Source organism: Fukomys damarensis, unplaced genomic scaffold, assembly GCF_012274545.1.
Source record: "Fukomys damarensis isolate Sample0158 unplaced genomic scaffold, DMR_v1.0_HiC HiC_scaffold_14, whole genome shotgun sequence".
In the NCBI taxonomy this organism is placed as follows: domain Eukaryota; kingdom Metazoa; phylum Chordata; class Mammalia; order Rodentia; family Bathyergidae; genus Fukomys; species Fukomys damarensis.
Window position 1 is genome coordinate 72,402,080 of NW_022900926.1, and position 12,255 is coordinate 72,414,334.

The 12,255-nt window shown below is 35.8% G+C and overlaps 1 protein-coding gene across 1 annotated transcript in view; it reads right to left on the reverse strand.

The window, feature by feature from the left end:
* Nucleotides 1-1,023: 1,023 nt before the first annotated feature.
* Nucleotides 1,024-12,255, reverse strand: part of Sec63 (SEC63 homolog, protein translocation regulator) — a 52,107-nt gene continuing 40,875 nt past the window's right edge. Inside the window, exons 17-20 of the mRNA XM_033763430.1 lie at nucleotides 10,485-10,586; nucleotides 5,893-5,991; nucleotides 3,219-3,323; nucleotides 1,024-2,092 (exon numbers count right to left, since the gene is read on the reverse strand). Coding sequence (XP_033619321.1) covers nucleotides 1,949-2,092; nucleotides 3,219-3,323; nucleotides 5,893-5,991; nucleotides 10,485-10,586 — 450 coding nt within the window. The 3' untranslated portion in view covers nucleotides 1,024-1,948. The remainder of the gene's footprint in view (nucleotides 2,093-3,218; nucleotides 3,324-5,892; nucleotides 5,992-10,484; nucleotides 10,587-12,255) is intronic.

Genomic DNA, 12,255 nt, shown 5'->3' on the forward strand with positions numbered 1-12,255 from the left:
GTAAGGACTGCGGTGAGTTACTAGGTTGTGAAATTTTCCTTTTCAGAGAATTTTAAACCCAGGAAGAAGCTAGTTGCTTTAATAAACTTTATACAGTCCTTAAAGCAAAACAGCCACTAGAGAAGAAATACTTTTCTTGAAAACTATGTTTCAAGAAAACTAGGAAATGCAAATACTACACAGTATCTTGTTAGCTGTTTCCCTGGCTTCATGCCACGCTTCTTCTCTAACCTGTCTCTCCTTCACTTGGCACAAGGTGGCTTGTGCCCTGTCACACTGACATGGCTAGGGTGCTGTGACTGCTACTGAAAGCTTCAGAGCTTTCAATAGTTGGATTATTTCAATAATAGGATGTGAAAGCAAACCCACCCCCTTATAAAACAAAACACACCCAGTGGCACAGCCTCCTGCCTGCCAAGAGACATTCTTACCAAACTGGCGACCACTAGATGGGAAGTATTATACCCTAAACTTGAACCCCCCACAAAATTCACATTTTTGGCAATTTCCAAATTTTATTTCTAGTAACTGTAATAACAAAATACCAATGGTAATTCTGCAGGGAGAACAGCAACCTTTTAAATAAATAAGGTCACTAGTGAGTATTCCAACAGTACTTCACGCTGTAGACATTTGGTAAGATTGTAAGAAGTCGAACTTACGTTTCCTCCACATCTTGTAATAATACTCCTCATTCCTCAGTGATTTATGCACACCATTTCTACTCTTTATATTACGCATCACCCTTCTGGTTGTTGTACGAGGGGAGAAATCTCTCACTCATGGGTTTTCCTACAGTACGCAGAGACAGTCACTTCAGCACTGATGTATAGTGTTACAGTGATGCCTCAGTTCATGAACTTAAGTTTGTTCTGTCGTATTTGTCATTCAGTGTGGAGTTTGAGAACAAAAACATTTGTGAAATGAGGCACCACTGTACTTATTAGTCGGGAAATAAAAGAATCGGCAATCCTATTTATGTCCTTTCCCTGGGAGTAAAAACACACAATTACAAAGATAAAATGAGTCAAACTTCTATTTTATTGACAGGAGTTCAAAATGAATACAAAAAATGCCTCCTTTGCGTGTTGTATTTATTTTCCTTAAAAGGCTTCTGATAGGTAGGTTAAAAGCTAAGAGTGTTGTTCAGCTTTAATAGTGAACCTTTTAAAAAAAGGTTTAGTAACATAAACCATCAACGTCAGAGAACATATGGTCCCATAATCATTTTAGACCTACAGCTTATCAAAATAATAAGATGCCACACTGATCTGCTAAGAGAGCGGCTTAAAACTGTTTTAAGCCATTAAAAGCCATTTTTATAATCTGTCTGACAACTGGGCAATTAAGAAAGGAAAATCCCAAAATGTACCCCTCTACATTATGTGGAATGTGACAGAATGTCAACTAACGACCAACATAGGTGAAAATAAAAGGCTTCATTTTATGTATGGAGCTGTCTCATCACCTGAAAAATATCAACAAATGAGTAACCGAGCTTATCAAGAGAAGAAAAATGAGCAGATGTTATTTAAAACACAATTGTGATTTTCACCATACTTTAATGTTTACTAAAACTAAAGCTGAACAAAGAAAAGTTGCTCAATTATAGATTGTTTTTCATGTACCTAACTTTTTACTGGGACCATAAACTGATCAGATAATACACAGCCCACACTTCTGGACAGTTAGAATAACAAAGAATTTATTATCATTTGCAGATGAAATAAATGTACCATCCCACACGAGACAGGCTTTGATAAGCCTTAAGCTTTTTTCAGATTGTACCAAGGCACCACCAAATGCCTGTTTTATGCACCCATTTCTAGTAAAGAAACTAACACTTCCTTCGACATCACTTCTGTACTGTTTCTGGTTTATTACACACTTCCAAAACGACTAACGCCTGCCAATATGTGCAAACGCTGTGGTCTCCTCACGGTACTGCTTAGTCACCATCTTCCTCTTCCTCTTCTTCTTCCTCAAAGCTGTCTTCGAAGCCCTCGCTGTCTTCCTGGTCTTCATCACCCTCTATTGCTGTATCCCATTGCGGGTGGTTTTCTGGCACGGGCTTAGCCTCATGAACTTCCAACTACAAAGAAAATTAAATACAGACACTAGGTATTTAGGGAGGAATAACAGAATAACATCTAGTTAAAAAAGCTTTTCTTTGACTGCAACAATCATAAAGAAATCAATTTTCTCTAAAAATGCAACTTTAAATGCAACAGTCATTTAGAATAGAATAGATGCTTCATTCTACAAGAGAATCTGCTAATATATGAATGTAGTTAAATTTCTAATATAATTTGATACCTTAACTTCATAGACCTTATACTACTTGTGCCTGTATTTCTGCAGCACAGAAGACTGTGATTCTTAATCAAGAATTTTAACAGAAGTTGTCTGCTGAAGGAAGAAATGCTCAAGTAAGATTTTCAAAAGATATTTTGGAGCTGGGGATTTGGCTCAGTGGTTCCGCCGCCTGCCTCCCAAGTGCAAGGTCACAAGTTCGATCCCCAGTACACCCCAAAAAAAACAGAAAGAAAGAAAAGAAAGAGACATTTTGTAGCCTCTGGACTTGTGAAGTAAAGTTCTATAGCCAACAAAAGAAATATGGAAATGTAATGGGAAAAAAAAGAGATTTGTTTTCACTGGCCCCCTTATTCTTTACAGTGCAGCAATACTTTAGCACAAGCTTACAAATATAATACAATGTCTTTTATAAAAAGCTCAAGTGAAATGGTAAACACTGATAGGAAAGTGCTTCAAACAACAATAGAAAATGTACGTTCTAAGATGATTAAAAAATTCATTTCAGAAATTAATAAACATTTCAAAAGAATAATATTTATTATTATTTCAATAAATTCCTCCAATAGAACCTGTGGTAAAAATCTATGTAACTTTTTTTTTTTTAAAGACAGGCTTTCAGTGCCTTTGAACTCACTTGTGGAGCCCAGGCTGCCCTCAAACTCTCCTGCCTCGGCCTTCCAAGTGCTGGGACTACAATGGTATGTGGTATGTGCCACAATGCCTGGCTAGTCAAGGGTTTTATATGCCTTAAAATCTAACTCAATAACTTAAATTTATTATTTAAAAAAGAGATGATTTGTTTTTCCTTCCATTTTTCTGCATTAAAAAACCAGAAATGCTTCTTACACTTACTCAACTTCTCAAACAGGTTACTATATCAACTGAAAAGTCCTTCTTCTTACCTTTAGTGGTTTAATCTGATCCAAACCCATATAGGAGTCTGATCTCAAAAACACTGTATACTGATAGTTTCCAGGCTTGCCAGGTGCAGGAAATTTTAGTTCTACCTAGAGGATAAAAATCAGCATTTGAAAATCTGTATTTTGTGACAGAAATAATGGTATACACTTAAAATTTGACCAAAGTACTTAAACGTTTATTCAAATGATATACCAAGTCCTAAGAATGTTACAGAATCCAAACAACAAATGTATGTGACACTGTAAAAAGTAAACCAAATTAAGAATAATTTATGGGGTTAATCTGTATTTCCACAATTCAACAAAGAATAAAGTAAACCACTGCAGCCAGGTGTGGTGGCGCACGCCTGTAATCCCAGCACTCGGGAGGCTGAGGCAGGAGGATCACTCTTTGAGTTTGAGACCAGCCTGGGCTACATAGTGAGTTCCAGGTCGGTCTCAACTACATAGTGAGACCCTGTCTCAAAAACCAAAAAAAAACAAAACAAAGCAAAACAAAAAAAGTAAACCACGCAAGTTGTATGTTGACCATCACCCAGACAACTTGAAGAAATTAAATACAGTATAAAATATAACTAAAAGACTTGAATTAATACAATAATAACACTTCACTGAACAGGAGACAATTTCCGCCAAATTTTATTTCTAGGATAAACATCCAATGCTTTCAGAGGTCAAGAAGGTATTTTAATTTCCCAACAAATCATAAACTTCAAGTATAATAAAACAGTAACAAACTCTTAGAAGTTTTACTTCCACTTGAGTGAAGAATACATTTTAAAAATGACATTTGGATGCACAAGTGATTTGCTGTCTTTCAATCTTTAAAATTTTATAAGAGGCCATTTAAATAATAAAAAATAATCATGAGAGAATCTTAAATTTTGGGCCTTTCTAACAAAGCTGAATGCTATAAAAGAAAACTTTTAAATCACACTGTAAAAAAAAAGGAAATGAATAAAAAAGATAAATGTTTATATTTCCATCCCCCTTCTCCCTATTTGTGGTACTGAGAATTCTATCAGTGAGCCATAGCTGCCCTATTTCTGCTTGTTAAAAACCTTCACACTAGGAAACAAACTGGGGACATATATTTAAAACCAGTATTACAAAGGGCTGATTTCTTCACATTTAAAAAAACAAAACAAAATAAAACCCAAACTAATTTAAAGGACTCAATAAAAATGAACAATGGTCACAAAAAGAAAAATAACTTGAACACACTGAAGGTATCTGGATTTACTCTTAAACAGAAAATTTAAACAATGAATACAATGAGTTAAAAATTGATTTAGACAAGAATTATCAATGAATGTACGCTAAAATGACTGGGCAGAAGACCGTGGAAGAAACAGTACCCGCAGATGAGGAAGGAGGTATTTTTAGTATCAATGATGTGGAGCAGATTGAGATAACATGGTGTGATGTGATATGCTATGTAATCACCAATGTAGTGTGCATACAAAAATATTTAAGATGGACATAATGAGTAACCAATGGGGCAAATTCACATTAGGTGACAGTCTACAAAATATCTTGCATACATTCTTGAAAAATACCAAAGGTGTGAAAGATTAAAAGCAGAGGATTAACAAAATACAAAGTGTGATCCTTGACAATGAATATCAGAGGAGTATTTGAAGAAATCCGAAAATAAATTGTTTATCTGGATATAGTACCTTACTGATGTGAAATTTCATGAGTGAAATAACAGTGCTTATGAAGGAAAAGGAAATACATGTCTATTATTAAAAGACAAAGTGCCAAACAAAGTATATACTACCTTTTTTGTAAAATTTAGAGGAAAATATCAACGTATGTATTTACTTAGAATTTATATACAATATCTCATGACTAACACTGAAAAATTTGATAACACTGATGACCTCCATGGAGAGGAAAGGGTGACTAGGAAATATAAACATAAAATATTTCACTTTATGTACTTTTATATCCTCCGAAATTTTTAGGTGAATGCACTACCTATTTAAAAACAAGAAAACTTTAACTTAAAAAAATAAAACTGCTTCAAATACTGAAGTTGGCTCTACCTCTAAGTGTTATACCAAACTAGTGCACATATTTTACCACTTCATTATAAAGTTTTTGTACTAAAAATCAACATTTAGAACTATCTTCAAATTCAAAAGCCTTACTCTTATCTAAGTCCAGCATGACAAAATTTTTCCAGAAAAGATAACACATAAAGGAAATCAAGATTGAAAAAAAAAAAAGAAAACAAAATGCAGTTCCTGTAGGTCAAAAAAAAAATATGGTCATCAAAATGTAACTTTCTTAGATTTAAAAAACAAAACATAATACTTAACATTAATTTAATGAAGATAATCACAATTTTTTATAAAACATCATTACATCCTGGAAAGGAGGAAAAAAAGGTACATGATATTGATGGTAGAAATGAAAATTGCCAAAAGCACACTGATGAGTTTTTAAGACTGATCAAGCTGTCTTCCTTTAACAATTCTTTAAAAATTTACTATGAGCACATCGCCCAACATAAGAGAACAGTTTAAAAATGTGTCATAAAAAAATAGAATGCAATAAACCAAATTTGATAAAGTGATTATTTTAAAAAAGATATTACAAAGCAACATGATGCTATATACTATTAAAAACAGATATGCTGAGTAATTACCTCCTCCGTTTCTTTTAGTGTGCACACATGATATGGCATAGATATTAATGTCTGTTCCTTCCTGTCTGCAATATAAAGCCACCACCACTCTTGTTTTTCCTGGAAGGCAAAAAAAAAAAAAGTACAAATAGAGCTAGAGAAACAGTTTTTGCTTGTTTTATTTTACAGAAACCATCTTTATTTAGTGCACTGCTATATCCTCAGCACTGACACAGTACCTGGGTTCAATAAATATATACTGAATAATCTGATCTTAACCATTTGTATATCTAGTTCTTGCTCTCCAAAATAATTTTGCATGAAACTTTGGGTATTTCAACGATTCTTTAAAGACTATTCATGGCTCTGTGTATTAAAACCCAGTTACCTTAAATGACAAGACATTCTAAAATAGAAAATAACACAATTTATCACAATATCATAGAGAACAGGGGTCCCCAAACCCAGGCCATGAAGCAGCAAGAGATTATAAGCAGATAAACAAACTAAGCCTCATTTGTATTTACAGCCCTTCTCTGGAGTGGTTCTTGTACCTCAAAAACTCTGGCCAGTGATCTACCTTTAGAAAGCCTAACCCTATACCTAAACCTAACCCTAATGCTGGCTAACCAAAAAATATCACCTCAACTTAACAATGTTTTGCAGAATGTGATTAAATTTATGAACTACACTAAGGTACATGCTCTTAACTCACACTTCTTCATGTAGCTCTGTGAGATGAACAGAGATCAAACTCAGGACCTTGAACTGTCGAGGCAGGCAAAGGCACCACAGAGCTAAATCCCAGGCCCCAGAGTTTTTGAGTTACAAAGTCACTCCAGAGATCTTTTAGAAAAACAGCCATCACTGGAAGCACTTTTTAGTGATACAGAATGGGATGAAAAAGTTGTTTATTTGTGTGACATTCAATCTGCAAAACAAACTCACACTGTCACTTCAAGGGAGAACAACTGTGTTCAAGCCAGCAAATAAAGAGGCTACATTCAAAGCCAAACTGATACAGGGTGACAAGTATACAATGGAATTTTTGACATGTTTCAAACAGCAGATTTTGAAAGAGACCGAGCCAGGGCCTCCTTTCTCCCAGTTGGAACATGATTATCTCAGGGCTGCACGGGTTTAGCTCAGTGGTGCCACCACCTGACTCGCAAGGGCAAGGACCCAAGTTCGATCCCCCGCACCCACCCCAAAAAAACTTAATTTAGGGAGAGTATGAATATTACCTCCCAACCACAAAAGATCCCCAACTGAGAAAAAAATGATCCATGACCCATTTGTGAATAGGCCAGGTAAACAGATTGTGTCCATGCTAGAAGAGATCAACTGCTTGAGATTACAAATGATGGTGGCCTTGAAAGTATGTCAGAGACAACTTCAACTCTCCGTATGTTTTGGATTAAAATCAAGACAGAGTATCCTGACATTGCCCCCCCCCAAAACAAAAGCAATGAAGAGCCTCTTCTATTTTCCAGTATCTTATCTTTATGAAGCATGGCTTTCTGTACTGACAACAATTAAATGAGATTATGGAGTAGACTGGACATAAGCAACACACTTTGGGAAACACTGTCTCCCATCAACCCTAGACTGTACTGTCCAGGTGTAGGAAAACAAGCTCAGGGCTCTCACTGATTCTGCATCACGGTAAGTTGTATAATAATGAATGTAATGTGTTTGAATCATCCTGAAGCCACCCATCCTCACCCCACCTCACCCATCCAGAAAAAAGCTACTTTCATGAAACCAGTCCCTAGTGCCAAAAATGTTGGGGACTGCTGATACAGCACATAATCTTAGAAATTTTACCTAGTAATAAGCAAAAGTCACAAAATAGGAGTGGAAGGGACTTGGGCAGTCAAAAAATTCAATACATTAAAAGATTTTATCTTCCTTCAAGGGTCTTACATTCTAAAGGTCTATGTATATCTTTCCCCTGCACATTTTAATAAGGTTGGCATTTCTAGATGAACTTCAAAAAGACCAGAAACAGAAAAAGAGTGGGGTAAAGTAACTGCCACTAGAATGCACAATGCTAGCATAGTGAAACAAAAAAAGTGGCAGAAAAGTATTTTCGAAAAAAAAAAAAAAAAACATGTAGAAGGCCAACCCTTTCAGCAATCTGGAAGCAACAGACCTCAAGGTGCTCAACAGCCACCAGAGCTCATGTCAGTAATTGTTCAGACATCTGCTTAGTATCACTTCTTTTAAGAATGAGGTAGAGAAGATATCTTTCTAAGGTGGTTTAAAAAAAGAATTTCAAGAGCGATGTTTTGAAGTTAAAAGTAAACTAGAATATTCTAAATATTAATTTAACCTAATGAAACTTTATCCTTGGGAAAATGTCTTTGTATCAAACCTGTTGCACTATTTTATTTTAACCATAAGAAATGGTTTATTATCTTTTTCAAAATGCTACAACAAATTTAACTGAAAGCTCTTCTGTTTAAATACAGGAAGATACAAAAAGCATTGCAAGGTTAATAAGTCTAGCAATAAATCTTAAGTGCATGATGATATGAGCAGCAACTAACAAGAAAATTAAACTTTGCTTAACCTGAGGGTTAGGATAACCATAGTAGGGATATTTATAAATATATCTGTTTTGCACACACAAAGAGTGTAACAACACAATGATCTCGAAATGGAATGTTAATATCTGGACTTTGTAGGTCAAAGAGTCTCTCGAGTAGCTACAGCTATATAGCTGTTTCAGCCTGAAATGAACAGGGCTGTGTTCTATAAGAAAGTCTCATTTTGTGAAACTGGCACAATTTCTGTATTGTGCCTGGAGGTTGTATACTGCCAATACTTGCTCTAAAGCCACACAAATCTGTGTGATTTTACCTCTCTGTATCTAGTATTCTGGCTGGGCACAGGGCAAATGCTTGTAATCCCAGCTACTCAGGAAGCTGAGATGGAAGGATCACAAGTTCAAGGTCAGTCTGGGCAACAAAGTGATACCCCACCCCAAAAAGAATATAAGAATTGAATATAAAATATAAATATAAAAGAACTGAATGAATGATAAATACAGCTTTCCTTCTCCATTAAATGACGCATGCCTACATCTGGCCACACTGTGAAGATGAACTGAGATAATAATAGTATATATCAGAATGTTCACACATTAAGTGCATTAAATGACAGTTATGCCAAGAGTACTGCATCCGTGCCTACATTCTTTGATGCCTATCTTAAAAAATTGGAACATATGTTGTATGAGTTATTTGGCACTTGTAAAAAACTTGTTTTTCTATTGTATGAGATTCCCAACCATTTTTAATGTGTTACTCATAATAAATGAGTTTCCATACTGTATAAGCCAATTAATATTAAATGAGTAGTTAGATACAAGGAAAGGCAGACAGGTAAGATATCAAAAAAATCCTAAATAAATTTTATAAGTCATATGATAAGACATTTACCATATAGATGAAGATTATAGCAGGAAAAAACAGATGCTTTTTCTGATAAAATATTCTAAGGGAGTGAATAATATTTCACTTATCAACTAAGCAGGGTCTAAAATAAAACTGTTGGTATATTATATGGGTAAGTTATACAGCCCTCAGCACCCCACAGCACTTTTTAAGCCAGTTAATGAGTGGAATTTATTTGCTTGATTTCAGGATGCTTCATGTTGGCAGACTACATCTGCAGTGGGAAAAATGCCCCTAACAGATGGGCCAAAGCTCCGGACTTGCCAGAAGATCAGAGAGTGCATTAAGACGGAATCCTAGGCAGACTTCCCTCCAAGTCAGAACAACTCTGTGCAGAGACACTTATTGCTAGGAGAGCCAAATTATTTAGGAGTTTGCCTTAAGCAGCCCCTAGCATCTCTGGACTGACATTCTCAGGCAGAAAGATTTATATATGAAATCACCAGTCAAACATAAGCTCTGTAAACTATGAGACAGTCTGTGGGACAGTTTCCCTGAACTGGGGGCAACCAGTTCTTGACTTTTGTTCCATAGATAGAATCATCCTCAGAAACAAAATTATCAAGGGAATCCCAAACTAATTTGAAAGACAAGTAACAAGACTAGCAAGGAGGAGGCACAATCACAAAAAAAGACAAGAGAGTGAACAGTGTTATAATTCTCTTTCCTGAACTTGAAACTCAGTCATGCTCAGCTCTTACTAAAATCTGTTCAGAGCCCAAAACATAGCTGGTTCCACAGCCATTCCTACAGATCAGGGCAATTTTACTGGGCTCAAAACAATTCTTGATGCTCAGAAGGAAAATTTAAGATTGATTGTATCCTATTTAAATGTGGAGGGTGAGATTCCTACCAATCAAGCAAAGATGAAATATACATTTATCGGATTCCCTGCCTTGTTAATAAGAAATAACTATTAAGCACAATATTCAATAATGTGAGCACAAAAAGCACAAGAAACCACAGAAATACTTAAAAAGTTAACAATTCCCCCTTTAAACATTCACTAAAAGTAATTCACAATATCCTTTAAAAAGGGGTAACCTAGACCACATTTAATAATGGTGTACACTACAGAACAATAAGGGTCCAAAGAGAAATATCCAAGAAGAAAGTGAATGGAATAAGAACTATCTGCCAAGTGTCACTCACCTCAGGAAAATAAAGACTATATACAGGATGTGTGATCTTTGATTTGGTTTCCAGGAGAGCTCGCTCCTTTCTCTGTATACTTTGTTGTAATTCTTGCCATTCCTAGTAAAGAAAAAATAAAAATATTTGAAGTCTGCTATGTTTTTGAACACTTAGAGGAGCTACTATTCCTGACAATGAAATGAACTACTTAGAGTGAGAACAAGTTCATTCCCACAATCTGATCATCTCCCAGTTCAAACTTCTAAGACCTCTATCCCGCAGAGCATGTACAACAGCTGCCCACAATCTCACCCTGGCTTGGCCTGCTACTCCAGAGTCCTGCCACTTCCCTCTTCTTTGGCTTCTTAAGTCTCATTGCTTCAAAAGCTACCTGACACTTCTCTGAAGTTATTTATTTCACTCCTCCTAAACCCTGTTTGGATTTTTGTTCTTCCCTTTCTGCATCTGACAAATTCCTACTCATTTTCTTTTAGTACTAGCTAAAGCCTAAAGTAGGAACTCCAGAGTAAAAGCCTATCACAGTTTCCCTAGGCCTCAGAATGAGCTGATGTGTCCCTTTGTACTGCCACTATTCAGCACATAGATGTGTTATGATCTGTATGTGCCACAATGTTTATTTATCATCCAAGGGCAGAAATGACTACACACTTAACTTGTATTCAATGTCAGCTAAGAAAACATTTGGGGAGATAGATGATAATAATTATTCATTGGCTGAACAAACTAGACTATTAAAACCTTAAAAGTCTCCTCTATGAACACTAAAATAACTCAGAAAGGATTATGTCAATTCTTTCTCCAAGTAAACCTGAAGAAATCATTTCTTTCACAAAATTATTTTTTTTTGGTACCGGAAATTGAACTCGGGTCCTTGTGCTTACAAGGCAGGCCACCAAACCACTGAGCTAAATCCCCGGCCCCTCTTTCATAAATTTTTATTTCCTGGTAATCACTTTAATTCTCAAAGTATAAAAAAAAAGTCAAGACCCAGTAACTATATAGTCATCCATACTTGTTTTCTACCATTCCCAAGGAATGTATCATTCTTATACTTAGCCTGTGCCCTTTACCTCTTCCTATTTCTGGCTTTTTCTGTTGCCTCAGAGGCTGTTCAGAGTGTTACTCTTTTTCTCACAAACCACAAGCTTACTTTTAGATCAACACCGCAGTCAAAAGGAACAGCACAAACACAGCTGATCAAGTTTGTTTCATTTGCAGTGAACCTCCAAGGACCATTATTTGTTGATCACATACATACTTTTTTACAGTCTTTCCAAAAACCATGCAACTTAATACCATGAGACTTTTCTATACTCTGTACCTTACATACTCCATAACATAAGGTGACATTCTATAATGTTAACTAGCATCAAGATTCATAGTAATGGTTCTCTGCTAAACAGTACCTCGAACCTGTAACAGAGCCTTGAAAGTAACTACTATTTCACAACCTACCTTTACCATCCCCCTATCAAATTTCCAGACATCCACAAGAAAGTTTTCTGAAGAGACCACACTGTTGTCAACTTAAATCAAGGTCCTACATTATGTATCAAGAAAATAAAGATTTCCAAGCTGGGCATGGTGGTGTGTGCCTATAATCCCAGGCTTCTGGGAGGCTGGGGAGGGGGGGTCACAAGTTAAGCCTAGACTGGCAACTCAGTGATTTATCTCAAAATTCTAAAAAATGTTTTAAAAGGCAGTGACAAGGACGTAGTTTAATGTGAAGGCCTTGGGCTCAATCCCTAGTACTGCAAAAAAAAAAAAA